At 38.0% G+C, this 24,167-nt stretch overlaps 1 protein-coding gene across 11 annotated transcripts; it reads right to left on the bottom strand.

Annotated features, from left to right (window-relative positions):
* Window positions 1-66: 66 nt before the first annotated feature.
* Window positions 67-23,659, bottom strand: LOC132141085 (ataxin-2-like). Of its 11 annotated transcripts, none has more exons than XM_059550297.1 (25): window positions 23,126-23,659; window positions 21,224-21,257; window positions 19,191-19,250; window positions 18,978-19,049; window positions 18,694-18,844; window positions 15,500-15,514; window positions 13,406-13,530; window positions 13,174-13,265; window positions 12,876-13,064; window positions 12,023-12,189; window positions 10,952-11,167; window positions 8,538-8,705; window positions 8,274-8,453; window positions 8,043-8,150; window positions 6,942-7,012; window positions 6,518-6,867; window positions 6,239-6,305; window positions 5,567-5,707; window positions 4,792-4,809; window positions 4,123-4,189; window positions 3,656-3,849; window positions 2,732-2,858; window positions 1,865-2,235; window positions 1,621-1,783; window positions 67-788 (listed from the first exon to the last, which is right to left on the bottom strand). In XM_059550297.1, exons 1-25 carry the CDS (start codon window positions 23,242-23,244, stop codon window positions 760-762), a joined length of 3,294 nt encoding a protein of 1,097 aa, XP_059406280.1. In that variant the 5' UTR covers window positions 23,245-23,659; the 3' UTR covers window positions 67-759. The 11 variants fall into 11 exon arrangements, with proteins under 11 accessions (XP_059406280.1, XP_059406281.1, XP_059406279.1 ...); XM_059550298.1 differs by having other exon boundaries at window positions 4,117-4,189; window positions 6,518-6,861; XM_059550296.1 differs by having other exon boundaries at window positions 4,117-4,189; window positions 23,126-23,658.
* Window positions 23,660-24,167: the final 508 nt, after the last annotated feature.

The raw sequence follows: 24,167 nt of genomic DNA, 5'->3' as shown, positions 1-24,167 counted from the left end.
GTAGTGTCGTTTTTGTTGTCAAGTGAAGTAACAAAATGACTGAAAGAAAAAACACATTCAAGACCATTGAAGTTTTTACAACTTTTTTTTTAATGTTTTTCTTTTTTTTTTTTAAAGTCATTTATATTATCTACAAAGTAAAAGTTATTTTAACTTAACAGTTTTATAACGGTGAAGTCTAATGGGGTTTTGCCATCAGATTAAATTAATAAATAATTTATCTGCTTTTTTTGCCGAACATCTTCATTAATGGAAGTTTCTTTTGTTTAGTTTAGTTAGAACCATTTCACTTTGTTGGTGTTGATTTACCCCAAGGTCTTGAGCTCAGCTATAGCAGCAGCATTTAACAGTAATGTTAATACTGTCAATGTACGGAAGAATTATCTTTAACTTAGCAGACAAAATGTTCCCGTTATTTATGCACAGTTTTCTCACTCATCTGGGCTGTTTTGTTATTGTTAGGACCCACTGTAAGAGTTCTAGTGTCACTGAAACATGAAAAATGATTCCTCGTTAAAACTCTCGTCTTTCTTTTGTTTTTTAAAAGCCAGAGTTCACCACATCTTTGCCTGTAGCATTTCTTAAATCACTGGTGGTGGGTAGCAGTAGAGCAGCATGATTGAGGTTCTCGTCATGGCCATTAAGGGGAGTTTAGAGACAGGTAAAGTTTCTTTGGCCAGTAAGTGGTACGTGGGGCCAGATGGCTCTGTGAAGATCAGGAGCCACTCAAAACGACTGCTGTTCTCTGATCTTCATCCTCTACAGCTGCTGCGGATGGTGACCTTGCACTGAACACAAACACAAAGATTTAGATTATAACCTCCTTATAACTTGGTATGGAACAAACATTACAGGCAAAACAGAACTGGCCAATCATTATTTTCATACAAAAGAAGACAATAAAAAGTTGGTTTTGAGATTACATGGAAGTACACAAGTCTCTAAGAATCACTTGTTAAAATGCATTAAACTCAAGTGGGAGGATTCGCCTTATTCCCAAACAGAGGAATATGTGAGATACAAGGAACAACTACCAATTCAAACCCAAAGGAACTGTGGCAACATCTCCAGGATGCTTCAAGAAACCTACCTAAAAAGCTATGCACAAGTGCACCGAGGCCAAAAGCTGCTTTAAACGCAAAGGATGGTCACACCAAATGTTGATTTATTTAGTTAAAAAAAGTTAATTAATAAAGGAAATCTATTTATGATATTATTTTTGACAGCATCCTCATTTTACAGCATTTTTACACAAGTGCCTAAAATGTTTAACAGTACTTGAGCTTTGCAGGTCTCTTGAAGCAACTTGGAGACGTTGCCACAGTTCTTCTGGATTGAGTCTGTCTCAGTTTGTTCTGTTTCTTCATGTTATTCCAGACAGACTGATGATGATCAGATCGGATCTCTGTGTGGAGCACTGACTGTTGTCAGAAAAAAATCTCACTGGATTATTATGATTAATGGCAAAATGAATGTTTGGAAATGTAAACAGATATATGTACCCTATCTGTATTTTTATTTTACTATCTGTGTGTTGCTGTTGTCCCCGTTCATCGGAAGCTCATCTGTCACAGAAATTCACACAAATTCCTTGTGTGTGTAAGCATACTTGGCCCTTACCAGGGGTGAGAGTGTAGGAGTAGTGTGTGGCTGAGGACACAGGGATGGGGTTGAGAGCACCAGGCTGGGGGCCAGCAGGAGCCTGTGTGGCCATCAACATCATAGTGGGGGGGTGGGAAGGAGTGCCATGATGGGGAGGCACCATCCCTGACTGCATGTGGGCCTTAAGAGACAAAGTGATTGAATATTTGTAAGTATTTCTTAGCATTTCTATAATCCTGGTGTCTAACTCGTTAACACTAACCTGCTGCACATGAGCCATATGGCTAGGGTTATACCCATGCTGCACCTGTTGGGGGTGGATGTAGACAGCCTGCTGAGCGGAGGGGTAACTGGCTTGAGGAGACTGAGGGTTGGGGCCGGGGGTCATGGAGGGCGGGGTGGGTGCCAGGGCTGAGTACATTTGCTGCTGTGGTGGGTTTCCCAGATGGATGGCTTGGGCTGCCGCTTGGTGCTGAGGATGCTGAACGGGGCTGGGGGCCGGGTGGCTGCCTCCATGCTGAGTTCCCTGCTGCGGCTGTCCTGTCGGGGTGGCAGAGGGCTGAGGGTGCTGCGGATGAGGGTGAAAAGTAGAGCCTGGGTGGGGAAACTGCTGAGGAATGGGGGTAGGTGACACTGAAACACAGAAACAGACAAACATGAGCAGTTATAATATATGGTATCACTGCACTGACTCGAGATAAATCCAATGAATATAAGTTACCAAATAAAAATGAATACAAACGACATACTCTGCTCTATTTTTTTAGAACGAGTTTTGTAACTGAAATTTAAACATAGATATTAAATTATAAAAAAAAAGTGAAAGTGACGTGACATTCAGCCAAGTATGGTGACCCACAGAGCAGTGAACACACACACACACACACACACACACTGTGAACACACACCCAATTAAAATGTAATACAAAGAAAATGCAACAGAAGCATCAACTGAAAATTAGGTGCTATTTCACAGAGTCATTAATGTGTGAATCATTACAAAGAGCATCATTAATTGCTGAAGCATTGAGCTACTCAGAAGCTATCAAAAGTAATTGTAAAATTAGCACAAATGCACTGTATGATAGTAAAAAGGTTAAATGGGCTGTCAAGGTAAAGGAGTTCTTACCATACATAGTGTGCGTCTGCTCACCATACTGAGTGGTGGAGGAAGAAACCAGGCTGGGCTGAGCATGGCCAGGAGGGGTCATCATCCTCGCACCGCTCTGGATCATTGGACTGAACACATGCTGGGCCTGAAACACAGGAACCCAAGATTATATTAATGACTTAACCAGAGGACTGAAATACTTCATTTATAGATATTATCTGTCCAAAACACTTTTTCTTTGAAGACAGGTTTTTTTTGTTGTTGTTGCAGAAAATGGACTAAATATAAAACCCACATGATCAAATTTTTAATAAATGGCATATGGTGAAAACAAGCCACAACAACGTTATTTGCAAAAGAATAAAAGATTCCCAATGGATCTTATTAAAAGTTCCAGCTGTCATTTGTTGATACTGGTATCTTTTCAGCATTTCAACACTGTTCTAAGAATAGAATTATCATGTTCCCAAACAGGAGATGGTCAGGCACCACATTTATAAATGCTCAGGTTTTGTCCAAAACTATTTACCGTCTGAGTAGGTACTGCTTGACTACAAACTTCATGACTGTGGAAAAAAAGTACAATGTACTTTTTTTTTTTTTTTTTTTAATCCAGGCATACTTCATCTGCCATGTTGGCTTTGTCATGTGATCTATGGCATCAGCTATGTCGCTTCACTGCCATTCACAATTCCTCTCCTGTGGACGCCTTTTCCTCATGGTATAGTAAAAAATGTCCTCTGAATGTGCTATTTAGATTTTTAACAGAAGTATTAAGTCATTTGTGAAGTACTTGCCTACTGTTTTATACTATGAATTAAGACATGTCTCACTGATTCTTTGTCCTCTGATTTTAAAGTAGCGAGTAAAGTGCATTTGGACGCCTGGAATTTTTTATTTAGTAATTTTTCATTAGAAATGAGACCTCTAAAGTCACTGTACCTGTGACTGGTAGTGGGGCATCTGTTGTACCAGAGGTTGACTAGCAAACTGCTGGGGGCTACAAGTGAAGTATTGGGTGGAGTAGGCTGGGCTCGGTGCCACAATGGGCGGCCCAGCAGCTGTAGCTGGATGCATCATTGTAGACGTGCCAGGTGGGTGATGCTGGTCTGGTCTTTGCTGTGGCATGTTTGGTACTGCAATCAGATACAGCAAAAGAGGAGAGAATGAAATGGGCATGATGTTGTTTGAGAGAAAAACAAAAATCGTTTTGCACAGATCTTATTTCTTAACTGCACAGCCCTGCAAATATTATACAAAATCAATACACAAAAACAAATAGCCTAACTCCCTCACAGTGAAAAAGCTAATTACAAGAGAAAAAATAAAAAAGCCTTAAGTAGCTCTATTAATAAAAAATAATAATAAAAACAAAAAACCCTCTGAGAGCGAAGCATTCTCACCTTTACCTGGTCTGTAGGGCTTGGTCTGGCTCATGGTCATGTGAGGAACCTGAACATGGTACATGGCTGGAGGCTAAAGGATGAGGAGCAGAACTTGAGATGCAGAACTACATCTATATTCCGAGTTTTTCACAGACTTGAAGAAAATTTTCTGAATGCATCTTAAAACTACAGTGTATTTTATTCTGTTGATTATCACTGTAATGGACTTGTATCACTTTCTCTTTTAGCCCACAGTGCTAATGGAAAAAAGCTATTTGTAAACATCTGCAATGTTTGTGGATTAATATGTTCTGTTTCTTAAAATACATGAATTTTAAGATGTGCCAACAAACTTCTGTCCTCTACTGAAACAAAGCCACAGAATTTAGTTTTTTTCCTTTTCTGGTCAAGTGTTCATGGAAACAAAGCTTCAATACAAAAAAAAGCACAAATGTTAAAACAAACATTGATGACTAATTTTAAAAGAAAAAAAAGTACTGACAAATTTAAGTTGACAAGGAAACCGTATAAAAACTACTTTACTGACAACAGTATTAAAATATAATCATAATAAAACTGATCAGCTGCAGTAAGAAATGGATAAACCAACAACTGCTGTTCAGTAATGCAGATAAAAAAAAAACTCATACATGTTTTCAGTAGAAAAAAAAAGAAGCTTAGAATTGCACAAACCTTCCAGATAATGCTTTTCTAATGGAGAGAGAGGAAAGAGAAAAAAGAAACAAAAAGAACGAGTCTTTAGTGTAATAATAATTTTCTTTTTTTTAAGTATAAGATGCATTTTCTAGAAAATGTGCGAGTGATTAAAGATGAAACAAAAGCTTTTTAAATGATGCTGTAGAGGAGAAAAAAAAAAGACTTATTGTCGCTTTTGAGTTTAGCAATTGCTGAAATGCATCTTTCCACTCTTCACCACAATACATAAAAGCTTTTATTTTGGTCAGTACAAAGTAAATTATCAAATACAATATCAAACATCAGTGAGGTGTAACTTCTCAGGCTGATGACAAACCATGAATTCCTTCCAAAGTTCAGTAGCATGCTACCAGTCAAATTATTTTTACATGATCATGTTCTTGACCTTAAGGTATTCACACTAAGTCCACATTTTAGCACAACATACTAGTGCACACCTATGATTTCTTTTTTTTCTTTTTTACACTATTCAGAATTTGTGCCATTTTATTTAAACCAGACTTAGCATGAACAGGCCTCTACTGGCCCTTCTCACTGAACGAAAGCAATCATGTGCTGGATATACATGCCGATGAAATGCAGCTGACAAATGAAAATGGAGGAGGGATGGCTGAAGTATGAATGCAATCAGGACATCAAGGATCTTGGCACATGAATGAAAATAAGAAGAAATGTTTTGGGTAGATGTGGGCTTCCATGCACAGAACGAATGGGATTACACTAACAGAAAGTTTCATTTAATGGAGCTCACCTGAACGCCAGGACTGACAGGCGTCAGAGGGTACATCTGGAACATGGTCTGGCCATAGACGGCAGGGGGCTGCTGCACTACTATGGAAGGGCTGGGCTGACCCTGGGGCCGGGTTTGAGTGGGGGTTGTTGCTGGTTTAGGCTGAGGAAAGAGTTCAAATAAAATAAAAGGAAGATAAATACATAAACACGTACATTTCTATCCTATACTTGTTTGCCCTCTTCCAGAAAACCCAATGGAAAAACAAAACAACTGTACCTTAAAGGGATAGTTCCCCCAAAATTGAAAACTGTATTTTTCTCACCCTCAAGTTGTTCTAAACCTGTGTGAAATTCTTTCTTCTGTTGAACATGATATTCAGAAAAATTTTACCAAATACTAGCTGGGCTCCATTGACTTCAATATTATGGAAATAAAAATACTACCAGTGGGGGACCAGCAACCGTTTCGTTGCCCACATTATTCAAAATATCTTCTATGTTCAACTGAAGAAAGAAATTCACACAGGTTTGGATTAACCTGAGGGTGAGAAAATGACAATTTTTACTTTTGGGTGAACCATCCCTTCAAGAATTCAACATATTTGGTCTCAGAAAAAAACATTTAAATTTTTAGGAAGAATTTTGATTTCGGTTTAAAAATTCTCTCAAAATGAACCACCAATTTACTTACAGGGGAACAAAATATCCTTGGGTTGAACTCCTTCGCATTGGGATTGAGAGTAGATTTTCGAACACTCCTAAAACGTGCATAAACAATAAATCAATGTTGTTTTATTAACAATATGACAAGAATATTCCTGAACATTCCTGACAATACAATATGGTTTTGAATCACATATCTGATATGGTTCATTTTACCGAGAAAGACTCTTTTAAGCAACTTTTAAGAAAATTAATTTATCGTATGTCCTGTAAGTGATTCACATTGATAATGCTAGAGCTGACTCACTCTGCTACAGGGTCATTCTTCTCCTCCTTCTCATCCTGGTCTTTTGCAGCAGCATTGGCCAGAGACGAGGAGGTTTGAAAGCCCTGAGACATCACATCAGGCCCTCGTTTCTGCTCAGGTACAGCAGAGGAAGGAGAAAGCGAAGGGGTACCAGATTTACTTCCTGTTGGGCCGCCGCTCACAGAAGTGGAGGTTTCTTCACTAATGGTGGACTCCATGGGGACTTTAGGTCCTGTTGAATCTACTGTGCTCTTCTCAGCTGCTTGATCCTTTGGCTTTTCTACGAGGTCCCATGGAGTCTTGGCCACAATGGGGTCAAAAACTGCATCTGGATTTGAGCAAGACTGCAACTGCAAATAATGAAGGTCTTCAATAAATGGAAATACAGTTACTAAACACATAATGGGAGAGAAATAAAACTTACCCTAAACTCTACACTGAATTTCTTTAAATTATCTATTTGTTTCCTCTGGTCTAGAGCCATGCTTGGAGGTCCTAGGAAGATTAAAAAAAGCACATTTATTAAAAACAAATTACCGTATTTTCCGGACTATAAATCACACTTTTTTTCATAGTTTCATAGTCAGGTGGGACTTACTTATCAAAATTAATTTGACATGAACCAAGAGAATTGAACCAAGAGAAAACATTACCGTCTACAGCCGCGAGAGGGCGCTCTATGCTGCTCAGTGCTCTTGTAGTCTACATTGAAAACATAGAGCGCCCTCTCGCGGCTGTAGACGGTAATGTTTTCTCTTGGTTCTTGGTTCTAAATGAATGCGACTTATAGTCCAGTGCGACTTATATGTTTTTTTTTTTTTTCCTCGCCATGACGTAATTTTGGACTGATGCGACTTATACTCAGGTGCGACTTATAGTCCAAAAAATACGGTACACATTTTCATTTGATTTTTCAGTTTTGATGCAGTGGTTACGAAATATATCATAGAGCTGATAAACGTGATATTTAAAAAAAAAAAAAAAATTCTGATATTATGCTAAAACTAATCCAGCACACATTAGCTACGCTGCTACTGTCACACAAAATAATTTTGGAGAAATGACAGGCAAAAGCTAGACACTCCAGTGTTAGACAAGCAAATTACAATCAACAGTTCTTTTTTGTATGATTTTGTACAGTCTCTTACCTCCCTAAACTTTTACTTTGAGTGTTATAATTGGAAAAACAAGAGACAACAAGTTTATTTCAAACTTCTATAGATACAGGAAAAATGAATGAGAATTCAAAGAATAAAAATCAGATATTGTATCAGCCCTACTTTTATGCATATGCTGTACCTACATTTGTCCGGCAGTTTGTGTATGATGAACTGAAAAAGTAAGTTCCTGAATTATTTATAGTGTCAGCAATTCTGCAAATGAATTCTTAGAACTGACGATTTCTGCTTTCTTGCTTTTTTATCAACACAGCAAAATCGCGCGGGGCAAAAAACAGCTTTAGCAAAAGCTCCAAAATTCGGATAAAAAATGGCTGGTTATACATCACATCTCCACAGGTACACACCCTTTCCGACGGATCGAGCGATGCTTGCAGAAGCTTCGATAGGTTTCACATTCTCCTTGTTGGCATTGGGAGAATTCTGTCTAATCTCCAGTACTCTTGATTCTTTGGCTATTAAAAGAAAAAATTATTGACAAAAAACAGGTCTGTGGTGAGATCTGGTACAGAGGAAATTAATAACACACTATCAAACAGGCCTTAAAATGGCACATATTGTGTAAGGGACGTCCTTACCCTCTTCAATTGTAGATGCTTCCAGGTTGGTAGCCGGATTGGCTGCTGTGGGTGACGTCGCTGTTGTGGAAGCTGTCACAGAGTCTACTGGCACTGTACCAGCCTGAGGGGAAGACAAGCAGGAGGGGCTTGGAGCACCTCCACCAATGCTATTTTGTCGAGGTGATCGAGGTCTGTGTGCTAAAGAGGAAGTGGAAAAAATTAGTCAGCAAGTCATTCCAAATGAAAGTGAAATCTGGGCACAGTTTTATAATCTAGACATACCACCGCTGACAACAGATGACCAGGTTCCCCCAGAAGGACTGTTGCGAGTAGGAGGGGGAGTGGAAACATCCACCGATGCACCCTGGGACATATAATCACCGCCCCGACAAGAGGCCACTCTATGAGGTCTAGGAGTACGCTGTGACTTCGGAGACATTCTTGGAGGACCTGCATTCACAAACACAGGGATGAGTGAGCTTTAAAGGAACAAACACAACCCCTTTAGGACATCTCTCACCAATGTGTAGTGTGTAGCTACAGTTGCTGTGTATGTGACATTCAAAATACCAAATATGAAGCAAAAACCAGGGGAGGGGGAGACTAGAAAAAACAAACACACTCATAACTATGTATAACAGCAGTTTGTGGTTTAAATACATCTTGGACTCACTGTGACACATACCAGAAAGTGCAAATGTTTTAACCAAATTTAAACAAGTCATTCACTTCAGTAACTGTTATGTACGGAGCACCAAACATCACATGCAGAAGAAAAATGATGTGACCATAAGACTTCGTTCTCACATTTTATTAATTGTGGCTTTTCTACTAATTAATTCCTTTGTTTAAGTTAAATTGTGGTCATGGTTTTGTTTTGCCTTGTTTTAAGGCAGGGGGAACAAATTAATACAGCTTGGTCACAATTTAACTAAAACAAAGAAACTAATTAATACAAAGTTGCCATGATTTAACCAAATTAAAACTAGGAAACTAATTAGCAAAATGGGGCCATGCTTTAACAGTGGCGGCTGGTGAAAATTATGTTAGGTGGGGCTGTCATATTCGGTTATTTTAAATAGCTAGGCCTTGGTAACCATGGGACACCAGGTCTTATAGCATTGTGGCTCCCAGGTTGTGGAATGCTTTTGCTCAAGACGTCTGTCAAGCGTTCACCCTTTTCTCCTTCAAAACCTTTTTTTTTTTTGTCTGAATATTACTCTTTAGCTCAGAATCTTTAAATTTTACCTTATTATTAATGTTTATGTTACTTGCTTGAATCTTTAACCTAACTTTGTAACTGAACTCTGTATATTTATATCTGCCCTTGGTATGTCTATCTTTGATGTTGAGGTTTATTTAGTTCAATTCCTTAACCTAGGCCTATATTGTAAAGCGACTTTGTTGGAAAGGCTATATAAATAAAAAAATCCTATTATAATTAATAACCACCCAGGATACCAGTGCTCTGTGAAAAGTAATTATTTAATGCCAATATTAAAAGGTTGAGGCATTTTTGCACAAAAACAAACATATTGCACAAACTTTCTATTTGCATTTGAAATTTAACTCAAAAAAAATACTTAGTCATTAATTAGCTGATTAAATACAACTATTACCTGCAACAATTTTGAGTGATTTTAAACAAATGTTCCACAAAATGTACAGTAAATAAACATAATAAACTCGATACTTTAGTAGTGGCTCGCGCCCATTGCTCGCGCCTCGCGGCCGCGCGCAGTTTGGGGCGCTAGGCAAAGCGCCCATAGCTGACTAGATTTTAGCTCGCTGATTGGCTACAGTTTATGTCAAACATTTATATCTAAAATCAGCAATTGGCTAAACTGCTCCAAAGACCCGCCTTTCTGGGGCGCTTTCTCCAGCGCCCCAGAGCTGATCACGTGTACAGATCTAGACGGGACGTGTAGAAAAACAGACATTTTGAATTTCTATAATATTTTTCAAATATACTAGCTGCATTTACTATCTCAAACACACAAATATTGATAATTTTATATATGATTTATTTATGTATTTACATGTATTTGACTGCAGTCTATGGTATATGCTCATGGGGGGGCGGCGCCCTAGCGCCCTCTATTGGCCAGCCGCCCCTGTGCTTTAACTAAATTAACATGAGAGAATTAATTAGTACAACGCAGCCACATTTAGAAAAATGAAGCAAAAAATAGTACACTTTAGCCACAAATTAATAAAAACAAATTTGTTGGCACACTTTTTCCTCAGCATGTCATGTGCCTTTCTCTGTATTCACGAAATGTTAATGGATAAGAATGTTAATTCTAATCAGTCTACCTGAAATACATTTGAACTGAAGAAGCTGTGACCGTTTCTCATTTGATGTATGAGAACATAATGTCAAGCCAATGTCAGACATGGAAAGAAACACTTGGGCATTGCAAGTGGTGTCCCCTTGGCCAAAACACAATGCTTACACACACACACACCGCAGAAAATGAGTGAGTGAAGCGTGCCCCAAATTCACATCAATTATGCATAAAAACAGGGATAGCAATAGAAAATGGAGCAAGAAGAGGAGTGAGTCATTTTATTAAACACCAGGAAAGTCCCACAGCTGTTAGTGGCAGCCTTAATTCAGGCATTTGGATTGCAAAACTTGAACCTGAGCAGTGGTGCCAAAACAAAACGGCTGCTCGGTCTGGAATTTCTGATACCTTCTGAGGACAGGCGTTTGGGCATGATGGACAGGGGCCCTGTAGAGCCATGAGCAGAGGGGTGAGACAGGGGTCGAGAGGGCCTGGATGGGGGTCTGGAAGGAGGCCGGGTGGGCGTGGCCACCCGGGGCGGGAGAGAGTTGGTGGGGCCTGACTGGTAACGGGATGGAGGGCGAGAGGAGGGAGATGGGCAGCGTGAGGGCCAAGGGTGTGCACCTGATAGAGATGAAATGAGTCGAAATGAGAGGAAAGAAAAACTACATTTGAGCAAGAGAATGAAAAAGGGGAAACAAATGAGTATGTAAATTGAATAGGAAAACAAAAATGTTTGAAGGCATTATAGAATGAGCAGTTTAGATGAGAACACTGACACTAGTGAGGAGAAAAGGTCCCGAGAGAGGTAATGGAAGAGTATTGGGAAGAAATTAGTTTAAGGAATGAGAAGACACCAAAGAACAAGGACGAAATGCAATAAATCACATGATGAGATTTCTTTGGTTAATTCTAAGGCAGTGAAACATAAGACACAGGGAAACAGGATTTCAAAGAAAGAACATTTGGAAAGATCAATCAGATTCTCTTGGAACAGCAGCAGTCTTGGTCTGCAGTACTCCCTTGCCCAAATCCTTTTATCATGAAAGGACTGAAAGCTAGAGAGTTGATTTGGTAGATCGATTGTTAGTAAGGAGAGAACAAAAGATGAATAAATAGATAACATAAGCCAAGAGAATAGATTCTCTATTTTTTTTCTCTCTCTAGTATTTTAAGTGAAAATTTTGAGGTCTGTTTCATGGACTGATAAGAAGTGATTCAAATAAAGTGACACCAGGGAAAACTTTCAGACATCTACCATAAACTATCTTTACATTGCTTGTCTAGCTGTGCTGGTAACCACCGCAGATAATATTTCAAGGCTTCAAAACTGCATACCCAAACATAATGTTTGTGCATCATTAAACTTGATGGTGTAATAAAGGTACCATAACATTAGTCACAAGTTGTTTTGGATACACAACATGACCCAAAATAAGTCAAGGTACAAAGAGAGAGTTAAAAAAAATCATCTTATACCTCCATTGACCACACGCTGATCCATTGCGTTGTAGTCATGAGGTCCAGGTCTGGGTGCGGGTGGCCCAGGGCTGCACTGCACCATTCTGGGTGAGTTCTGACGACCAGCTCCCCATGACATCCCTGGTTCTCTGTTCCTCTGACTAGGGGGAATGTATTTGTTCTCCCTGTTGAAGTAAACAGAAGTAAGAGGAAAACTCAGCATTGAAATTAAACTGATTGTGCAATACTCTTCAAACTGAAAAATTATTACATTCTAGCAGCAACTAATAACAACTAAAATCTGTTGTGAAGGCACAATCACATTAGCAAAGGTCATTTTTCTGTTGTCAATAGTGAATGAACCACAGCTCACACAGAAGTCACTTTCAAACTAAGCAGCCTTCTGTTGGTCAACATGGGGGAACATTTTTACCCAAGGGGATATCTTTTGCGTGTGTGTTTGTGTGGTTTCCTATTAAAATGACTCAATTTTGTCTGCAAAACTTTGCAGAACAACAAAAATTTGCAGACATTTGTTGCTATTGACTGCGTTGATCCAGACCAAGGAAGGAAATATAACGGTTGCGCAAAATTTGGGCAGATGAAATGCAACAAGCTGCCATTTAAAACCAGCAAGTTTTTGTATTCTTAAGGGTTATGTAAATATATTTTAATCCAAGTATAGCCTTTGAAGTTAATTAAAGTGATTAAATGAATCAAAGTATACATGGCAGCCACATGCCTCCAAGCACCTATTTTAGGCATGCAGGCCGACTCCTATCTACTTGAACGAGGAAATACAGACACCAGAAACTGCTTACCAAACTCACATTTAAGTAACATTTTAAATCAGCAATAAAATCGCCTTTACCTGTTGAGGCTGTGAAGCTCCCTCTCTCCACGAACCACAGCAGTGTATTTCTCTTCTTCAGAGCGGTCGTCGTTTTCCAGAGCCACGCGGGCCTTATAGGTGGCACTGGCTTCGATCTCCTCCGCCAGCTGGGATGCACGAGCCTCCCGCTTGAGGAACTCCTCAGAATTGTCTCGCTCCAAAGGAACCCTAGAAACAAAAAGAAAAAAAGATAACTTAAGCAACAACAGATACCTAGGATTTATACAATTGGACATACTCAGCAAATGTGATTTAGGTTACAAATTTGAGGACTTACGTGTACGAGGACAAGCTGCTGTCATAGGTGGACTTCACACCGTATGTCTCCTCATTGTATTTAAACATCTCATCAGGATCCCAACCATTTGACTGAGGGAGAGACATTGATGACTGTTTTACCTCATACCTCTTGTAGGAGCTTTAATTATCTAAACATTGTTACTGCTTATAATACTTCTAAAATAATCCAACATTATAAGTCAAGCATGATTTGTGGACTGTTGTCTCACCAGATCAGTGTCAAGAGATTCCATGCTGCCCAAGATGTGCTGCTCCCCTCCATCCCAGGGTTCCAGATCCTTCTCTTTGTGCTCTCCATTCAGACCGGCACTTACTGCACTGTCTGTGAAGTTGTCTTCACCGCACACCAACACACAAGACAAACAACAGGATTCATATCACTTTTATCACGGTGATGCAAAAGCACAAAGATGCTTATGGAAGGAACATAAAACGGAAATGAAAACAAATTTATGATATGGGGAACATAGTGAAATGGAAAATGGGTGATGACACAAATGGTGGTGCAGGGGCAAGGATCTCACATTTAGTCATAAGACAGCTATCTCGATTCTGAGCTCACTGCATTACAAACACATTTCAAAGGCCATGTTTTCAGAAAAAAAGGTGGAGCTGTATTTTCTTTTCTGACATCCTGTTCATTTTCTCATTGAAGAATTAAGCTCTTGTACAATGACCAAAAAAACTAAAACAAATGAGTGATTCCTCTCTCAAAGCAGATAGAAAACTCTGTTCCCTTTAAAACCATTTTGTACAGTTTATTAAACCCTGAAGCTTAAATCAAAGGTGCAGTCACATTTTCTGAATTTTCATAGGCGAAACCCATTCATTTCAATAAAATTGATTATCAAACAGAAACACTAATTGAAAAGTGAGATTACTGAGAACATGACCTTCTACAGAGTATATCAGAGGTTAAAGGTCACATAAAACTCAGGAGGAAACACAGTATTAACAAAGAATTAGGAAAGAATCAATACATGTGGGTTTGTTAAACTGGCATGACGCCATGCATTTTTCAATCATTAGTTTTGAAGAATTGATAATGAAAAGAACTCATTTCATTTTACTGATTTTTCAAATGCTGTATGACAAACAATGGCAAGTAGATAAGAGTAGTGCTGTCAAATGATTCATCACATCAAAAATATTTTTGTTTGCATGTGTGTGTACAGAGTATATTTATTATGCATACATAAATACGTGTGTATTTGTTATGCATGCATCATGTATTTTTTCAACAAAAATATATTTGAGAATATTTATATATAATATAAAATATGTTAATATAAATATATGGAAATATTTTACAAATATATACTGTACGTGTGTGTATTTCTATATAAACAGTATACACATTAATGAAAGCAAAAACTTAGTTTGGATTGTGATTGATCGTTCGAGAGCGCTAGACAAGAGTTTTCATGGCAGCATGATTTGCATTATTGATATTAAACTGTTATTTAACGGTTCATGTTGTTTTCATTAAATTAGATTTTATAAAGAAAAGGAGAAAAACATGCAAACAAATCCAAATTAAATCACAACCTGAAGAATTATGATCTCCCACCAGTGTTTATTTCAGATTAAGCTATATATGAAACTGAGTCTAATATAACATTATCAGGATAATTATGTAATGACAATCAAAATGTTACAGCAGCTACTTGCAGCCAGCTTTGAGTGGGTTTGACACTTGTGTGTTGCTTGTTTGGCTTTTGGTATGATGATGGCAAATGCCATTTCATCTTTATATGAACTAGCTGATCATTCTTGTATCTGTGCAATTTCTGTAAACACCCTGTATTCCCAGGTGCATAAAAAATGAAATCTAGTAGCTAAAGTCTTACCATTGCACAATTCCTGAGGTGAAGTACTGTACAACACAAACCTTCTATAAAAGCTGCCTCTAATTGAAATCTGAAATGTTTTTTTTTCTTTTCTTTTGTAGGTACAAAAAGAGGCGATTATGAGACTCAGAAACTTTTAAATCTACCTTAAAAATATCTTTCTTAGAGAAATCGCATTAATGTAGTCATATCAAACATTCATATAGCTGGCTAATCTATGGAGAACACAAAGAGCACTTAAGAAGCTAATACCATGTGCTTCTTTTGTGAGGATAATGAAAAAACAACATCCTCTGACTTAAAGTCTGCATCAGTGTTACAATAACAAAAGCATCTCTGTGTCAAAAGGCCTGCAAGTCATGCACTATTCACCTACTCAAAGAATGCCGCAAGCAACTGAAAAGATTTTGCATTAAAAAAAACACGCTGGTAAAAGAAGATGAGTTGCATTACCTGCATCTGATGAGACTACACCCATTTAAGAGGAAAGAGACAGAATAAAAAAAAAGGGTCAGTTTTATAAAGTCATTTACCAGGTTCAACTAATGCATTTTTTGCACCTACAGTGATAGAGACAGGCTGACAGGGTTGAATTGTATGGAAGGGGCAGTGGATATATATCAAATTTATGCAAATGTCATTTATAAAAAAGCCACTTTTAACAAATGCATTTTTCAACAAAATGATAAAAAGCTATAACACAGGAGTATGTCTGGAATGATCATTTCCTGAGCGTGTTTTGCATTCCTTACATAGTAGCATTCTAAACATTTCATAATGAGTGGTTTGAAATGGCTTTGATCCATCAAAATGTCATCCCCTCTCCTAACACCACACTTCAAACTTTTATCAAATAACATCTTATTAAAGAGTAATGAAAACATAACTGCAGGACTACAGCAGGCACTGTCCATTATGATGTTTTTCATGGTCTGCACTGACACTGCAAAAGCTCACAGATCTGATTGCATAACAATGACCACATTTAGATGCACATCACAGATTATGTTTATGGTTTTGGTTAAGCTTTTATTCTATGTATCAAAAAACTTGCACAGGGCTCCTACACATTTTTAAGTCAAATGTAGGGCTTTTTTAAAGATCTAAATAAGTAAAATGAAACCCCATACGCCAAGGGTGCACTACAGGGAAAATAAATAAAAGTATTTTCAGAAATAATTATTAGACGATATTTTGCTGAGTGTTATTTGCAAGCATTCACACTGAATGCATTTTTAATCATAGAAATGTAGGTAGATGTAGGTGGCGGCAAGTTATTGTCTTAATGAGTGGGTTGAGTGATTCGTTCACTCACTCAGCCTTTGTTTGGCTAATTTATTCAACAAGAAGCAAGTGATTGTTTTTATGAATGGGTAATCAAATTAAACTGATTCGATTAAAATTCAGATTATCACAATAACATATCTAAAAAAATATTTTTTAAAGGGTTAGTTCATCCTAAAATGAACATTTTGTCATTAATTACTCACCTTCATGTCATTCCAAACCCGTTAGACCTCCATTCTAATTCAGAACACAAATGCATTTTTGATGCATCCCATGAGCTCTCTGACCCTCCTATAGACAGCAAGTATCCTTACACAATCAAGGTCAAGAAATTTAGCAAGGACATCTGTAAAATAACCCATGTGACATCAGAGGTTCAACCATAATTTTATGAAGCTACGAGAATACTTTTTGTGCTCAAAAGAAAAAAGAAAATTTTTTTTGGAGAGCATCCAATGAATGTAAACAGCATATGTCTTTCTGTGTCAGCTGCGCCACGCAGATGGAGGGTCAGAGAGCTCTCAGATTCCATCAAAAAATTTTGTTCCGAAGATAAACCTGTCTTACAGGTTTGGAACAACATGAGGGCGAGTAATTAATGACAGGATTTTCTTTTTTTTTGGTGAACTATCCCTTTAACTTAGTGTTTATTGAACTGTTATATAAAATCAGTAATACATTTGCAATCCTGCTGATATTTGGGAAAAGCACTCTTGCTTGTGTAATACTAGACACACATCATATGATAAAAATATAACACAAAAACTGAATGTATAAACTGAATTTTTGGGCATATAGTATTGCTAATTTTGGGTTTAGTATTGCTTACACATATATACATATATACTCTCAAGCCATGTTCTTGTTTGTTTGGGGTTTTTTTTTTGGCAGAGAGACATACTACATAATTGCACACCCCTACACACATACAGATCAACTTCACACAATTTCAACATATCATATTTCACAGAAAATGTTAATCAAACACACCATACTGCTCACTCACGTCTGGTCAAGCATGCAAAATGTCACATGAACAAAACTAACAACTGTACGTTGAACTGTCTTTTTTTTTTTTTGTAAAATTTAAGAATTCTTCTCAAAGTGTAATGCTTAGCAGAAAAAACACATTTAAGACATTTTAATGGCACTAAAATCAGAAGAATTTAGGGACATGGGGAAACCCTGTATGAGGCAGCAAGATGTTATGATGAATTCAACTATGTACTGACTTGTGTACGTATTCATTTAAAGGTTTAAATTAAAAAAGGGAGAGAAATCATCTCCTTGCTGTAATAATATGTTTTTGGCAGACAGACATTTACAAATATAACAGAATATTCAATTTCTATAAACACTAATAACATGAAATTGAGAAATAAGGAGAATTGGATACAATGACCAGATATTGAATATGTATCAGATTAAGAACCAAAAACTGCCAAAGTCGTTAAAAAAATATCTGATGTTTATACACATTTAACAAAATCTGATCTGCAACTTTCACTACAGGAAAAAAAAAACTGAGATTGGTTGGTTCACAGTGTAAATATAGACATGGTTGCTTCCTATTTACTGTAAATGTTTGCATTGAATATAAGACCCATCTGGCTCATGCATACAAACAAACAAACAGCTAAACCCCGCACCCTCTCACACTAACTTAACCTGAAGTGTGTGTTCAAAAAAACTAAACAAGATGAGACATTGCGTATGAATTATATTATAAAGCCCATCACAGATTAAAGAAAATAATAGGCGTTAAACTAAAATAAATAAGTGCAATGCCACTGAACTGGTACTGAACTGTCGTCAACCATGAGAAACAGGTACATTACAGGATCATTTCATCAGAATGACTGTATAATAGTCAGGAGCTCATAGAAAAAGAATTGCACAAGCACATTTGTTCTAACTGGCTAATACAATACACAGTGCAAGTAAAATGTTCGCTTTTTAATTGCAGACCACAGTCTAATCATATTGGTCTTCTACATACACATATACTGCAGTCCTCTAAATACACATCACCCCATCTGCAGAAAAATATAACCTATGGCTCTAGTTTCAGAAATAAAAAACATCTTGACTTTACATCTTGAAAAATCTTTTCTGATGGTTGATGCCAACTCAAAGCCTCATTACTTTGAAATGTGTAGAATTATGTACAAGACCTTACAGAAATTTGTTGTGATGTCAGTAAATAGATCCGTTTTCCTGCTATTTGTGTTCATAGATTAATTGCTTTGGCATTTCATACCTACACACCATCTATACTACATCTTATCAGAGCCTATACTGGTCCTGTAAAGGAATCACTAAAGAAGCAAGAACAAACATTTCTTTAACAAAGGTCTCACCTTTCTTGGCATAGTTGAGGTCCACATCTTTGAAATGAACTACCACAACATCTGAGGACTTGAAGATGATGCTCTCCACAATATCCTCACGGCGAGGGCTCACATTAGGTTCTACACTCTTCCTGTGTGCAGCATCCAGGACAATGTCACACTGCAGATGCACAGAACAAAACCATATAGGGGAAAATGTCATATTTGCATAGATGTAATTTTTATTTTTTATTTTTTTGCTGCCCAGTGATTTAAATGTTTGAGATTAGAGTTATAGAAATTCCTCTCCTCACCTCTGGGCCATAGGTCTTAAAAACTCCTTCATAGATCAGACCATTTTTAACCTTAAGTTCACATTTGGTACCCTGTTGAATGGACAAGCACAAAACCAAATCGTATTGGTTTTATTTTGGTAAAGAGAATGATAACATAAAAAAATAAAAATATAATAGCTGTAATATTTACAAACAAACATTTTTTTTTCTGTCTTGTGCATTTGGACTCACCACAACTGAGGTTAAAACATGAACCATCCTCATGTTTGCATAAACTCCACTGAGGGCCACCTTAAAAGATAATTGAAAAAAAGAAAGAACATTATTTGGTCTGTGGTAAAGCATTATATAAAAATATTTATGTTTATACTGTATTCAGTTTAATTGGTTGAGCAGTGTTCAATGTGATGATATACAGTTCAACAAGGGACTAGGGCTGCAACTAATGATTATTTTGATAATCGATTAATCTGTCGATTATTTTTACGATTAATCGGTTTATGTACTTATATTTTATTTTTTCCATTTTTTCCCCCAAAGTAAATTATTAATAAAGGGTCTTTATCATTCAGCATAGATTTTTAAGAGATTTTAATAATTTTGCATTGTCATATCCTCATCACAAATATACCTGGAGTTGTTTTATTATGTGTTAGTGATCCCTTGTCAAACTCTTCTGCAATCAAAACACTGACCCATACTCTAGCAAATTTCACAAGGAGATTTCAAATAATGTTTTCACCATGGCAGTCCTTAGAGCTCCTAAAGTAGTTTAACATCCCGAACAAAGCTTATTAAGGAATCTTTCAGAACATATTTTCACGAAGACTAAGGATAAAACCGAATAAGATTGCAGTGCATTGTATTTTATTATTTACTGGGAAACAGCTTTATAGCTTATGCTGTGAAATTGTAAACAATCCTTCGAATAAAGTGCCAATGGCATGAAACCTGAATGGAACTCACAATTTAAAGTAAAATCCATCAGAAGGTTGTCCAGAAAAAAAAATTGAACACACACAAAAAACCTGCTGTGTGAAAAAGAGCAGTGAATACTTAGAAAAAAAAAGTGCATTTCAAATATCTTTTTAAACATTTACCTCTCTCATTCAGTCATAATTAGGCTGCACGACTGAATTATGAGCTGGTAAACGACAAACTGATCACAGAACATGTTTGTAAAGCTTTAAATGTTAACTGTTAAAAAGCAATGTTATCAGCTTTTACAACTAAACATTTGCAAACAACATTGTACTGGAGAATCTGCACAAATAAAAGGCTTAGGGGCCGTTCACATATCGCGCCTAAAACGCTAGGCGCACCCATAGACTGTGCGCACCGCTTTCTCCTCCTTTCCAAAGCGCTCGGGCAGAAGCGCCCCTGAGGCGTCTGCCTTTGCTAAGCAACCATGACGTGCTCTCTCCTTGAAGACGCGGAAATTTCAGCAAAGGATAAATGGATTTGCAGCTCTAAAAATCGCTTGCAGTAGCTCTGCTACTAAATTTATTTCAAAATGGGAATCCATATACAGCTATGATCAGCTGTTCCTTCATCTTGGCTGAGCTTTTAACGTTGTTACGGGAAAGGATGAAGATGATTATTTAGTTCTTGTCACATGACCCGCGGTGCGCTTGCTGCATTCTGAAAAGTTGAAATGTTTTTAACTCGATGCGGTGTGCACGCGCCTGGAAAAACGGGTGCGTCGCGACCGCGTCGCTTCCATTATGAGCGCGCATACTGCGCGCCTACATTGGAAATAACGAACATGAGCGCGCAAAAGACACGATATGTGAACGGTCCCTTAAACAGTTCAGTAGTGCAGAGTTTACAGGTTAATCTTCTTTTTTGAAGGCTCAAAATAAGGTACTCCCACATCCTGCTGAATGATGCAGAGACGCCGTTCGAGAAGCACGTGACATAAAACGAGGCCAGCTATTGGCTATTCGCTACTTCTCCTGTTGTACTGGCTGAGTAAATCCTCCGGTGGCTCATTACTGCCACACTTTGGTCACCGCAGATCTGAAATATGCACGAAATAAGCCGCTTACGGCAAATAAATTATTTACCAACGAATCGATGACTAAATTAGTTGACAACTATTTTAATAATCGATTTTAATCGATTAAATCGATTCGTTGTTTCAGCTCTACAAGGGACTTTTTTGAGTTTCCTCAGTAGGCTTGAAATGGAGACATTTTAAAAGCGAGTCAATTTATAATTGATATTATGAACAAATAAGAGAAACTGAAAGAAAGGATACTCACTGCAGTGGAGGGTCCTTTGGCATTGTTGCGTCCTCTGGGAAGAGAGGAAACAGAACGACCAATTAGCTTGATAAGAGATCACTTATAATCAAATGGATACATGGAAATGTTTGATATGATGTACACAGTTTGCAGAGCTAAAAAAACATTTGAAAAGGAACAATAATTTGTGTGCTACCGATGGAACTGTCAATTGCACATGCACTGGCATACACCAAGAGCTGCAATGACAAGGGAGTGACAGAAAATCATATGCTTCATGCATTTCATTGTGCAAAGAATCGCTTGTGAAGTTGCCAAACAACAGGCTTAGGAAAAATCTGCATTTCGCTGAAAGGATGCGATTCATAGCCAATGGCGACATTATACCTCAAACATGCGAGAATGAGAGCTCCTAAATTATAAAGTGTTCATCCACACATGTTGGATGAAATACCAATTAGGTCTCTAATGTGTAACAAGAAGGAGTTCAGTGCACATGATCTGGGTACAAACTATCATGTGCTTCAAGTCCATTAAGATAAATTAGAGAATAAAAGCTGTGAATGACAGCCCCTTTTCAGCAGCCAAAGTACAAATCAAATGCTGCATTACAGGCGGTGTAAGGCTTCACTGCACACTCATGATTCCCACAGTTTCTACAAGTCATAATACTCTTGTTGTTCCGTGTAAACAATGATATTGAATGACATTTTTTTCACCATGCAGGCCAATAAAGGCCTCTGCTTCTCAAGCTGTAGCAATAGACATTTCCATGTACGTTTAAAGCACATAAAGAATCCTATCAATATTATTAGTGCATCACAACGTGCTCTAAAGGAACACACTTACACGAAAGTCATCAAGCAAGGACGGACTTAAAACACGCAACCTCTCGGAAACGTCAAGGTTGATACAGTGGTCTGACTTTCCCACGTGAGCGCGCACCGCCTCTCATCGGAAACGCACGCGACTGACAAATAGTTCCAGCCGTGAAACGTTTCCCAAATGATCGGAAAAGACGCAATTCTGAGTTAACCAAAATAAAGAAAACCAAAAACGGAAGCTGGGTTAATACCATTTCAAGTGACACAGATAACTACTTATCATATGGCATGACGAATTCCCATAATGCCGATTCACAGGCCCTCAGAAAGGTTTAAAATCAGCTGACAGTTCTTAAACGTTAGACTGATTAAAAATAAATATAATATATATATAAAAAAAAAAATATCTGCATTTTGTTAGGACTGATACAAGTCATAGGCAAACGATTAAACGATGCAGAAATCATGTGATTATCCTCTCAGGAGCTCCTGACTGTATTTTCAGCCATTCTAAATTGCATTTATCAACGAACTATACAGTCATGCGGATAAGAGCGACAGATAGTAACGGTGTAAGCAAATAAACGTTGGCTAGTAAGCTAGCTAACAACACTACGACGAATTGTATAACTGTTGATACTCTCATTTTATGTCTCTCAAATCATTTATTTTGAAGTTGCTCAAATGTGAAACCTGATCAATCCCATTATACAGTCGGAAACGATAAAAATGCATCTGTCTTTTGGGGCATTAGTCATATTTCACCGGCAAAAAGACACAAACAAGTTATTCATCCTGAACGAGTTCGTTACAGCAGACAACCCGCCCCTCTCAAATAACGTTAGTCATTAACATATTGTCCGCTATCAGCTGTTATTTTTTTAATCGCGATGGCTTTGTGCCCATTAACGTGTGAATCTCTGTTCTGTGAACTTGGCCTATATCGGCCTACTTGCGCTCAATCCCGACCACTGCAACTTCACAATCTGCGTTTTTAAACTACGACACAAGTGCAGGCATGCCGCATCCCCCGGCAGATTCACGCTCGCCCGTCCTCCAGATTAAACCCCCGTCGTGTTGCAGATTTGGCTCTCACCTTCCGATGTTCTGGCGTCCGACGCCTCCTCCTGCTCCCCCGGTACCGGAGGCCGCGGCGGCTCCGCTGTTGCTTCCGCCGGGTTTGCGATTACCACCGGCCTGCGGCTTCATGGACATGGTGATCCCATAAAAGACAGCTTGAGCAGACTTTTCTGGCTGTTTGAGAAAACGTTTTACACCGCGGGCGAGAGCAGAATATGATGTTTGACGCGTTAGCTGACAGTTGATCTAGTGACAGCCAACGTGTAAAGATACTCCTCCAGTTATTCAAGTCTCCACTAACGCTGCCCGCTAACGTTACTTCAGCTAGCTCTGCTGATTTAATTTATGCTAAATAAAGACAATTTAGCACGTTTTAAAACCAGAGCGCGGACTATCCATATGTTTTAGATGTCAACAAAAAATCCAAACCGGTAATTTCTCTTTTTTTGTAATATTAAGTGCGATATCTTCAATGATACACACACAGTTCACGCGGGGCTTCAGCACTGACCGATAGACCTAAACGGTCTGAAAAGCCACAAAAAGTGGCGGAAGGATACATACACATCCCAGGAATGTGTGTACTCCTTTTGACTGTTTTATTTCTTCTACAGAGAAATTATCATCAGCACTATCTGTAAATATGCCTTGAACGTGATACGTTATTTAGTTGATAATGGAAATTAATAAATGTCGGTTTTGGTGAACAGTACTCTTATGGGGAGGGCACTATTTTCAGCAAATGCACAGGGTCACCTAGAACGTTTGTGCTTTGACACTAGTGGGCAAGTGACTGGTGTAATGTATATGTTTAATTCCCCAAGCACTATGGCGCAGTTATTCTGATTATTTTATTAGTTTGAATCTGCATTTTGTTTGTCTTGGTCTAAACAGTGGTTAAAATACATTGTTATCCTTATGGAACCCAATCCGTATGGTTCTTGAGAAATATATTTATTTACTCATTTTAAACAAGTGGTTATACATTCCTCACTGGTTGGCAGCAGTTGAATAAACTGAGTTGAGTTCACTTTTTAACGTTTTGTAAAGAACCACAC

The sequence above is a fragment of the Carassius carassius genome, chromosome 5 (genome assembly GCF_963082965.1).
Source record: "Carassius carassius chromosome 5, fCarCar2.1, whole genome shotgun sequence".
In the NCBI taxonomy this organism is placed as follows: Eukaryota; Metazoa; Chordata; class Actinopteri; order Cypriniformes; family Cyprinidae; genus Carassius; species Carassius carassius.
The sequence above is the reverse complement of the archived record's forward strand: the minus strand, read 5'-3'. Positions and strand labels throughout refer to the sequence as shown.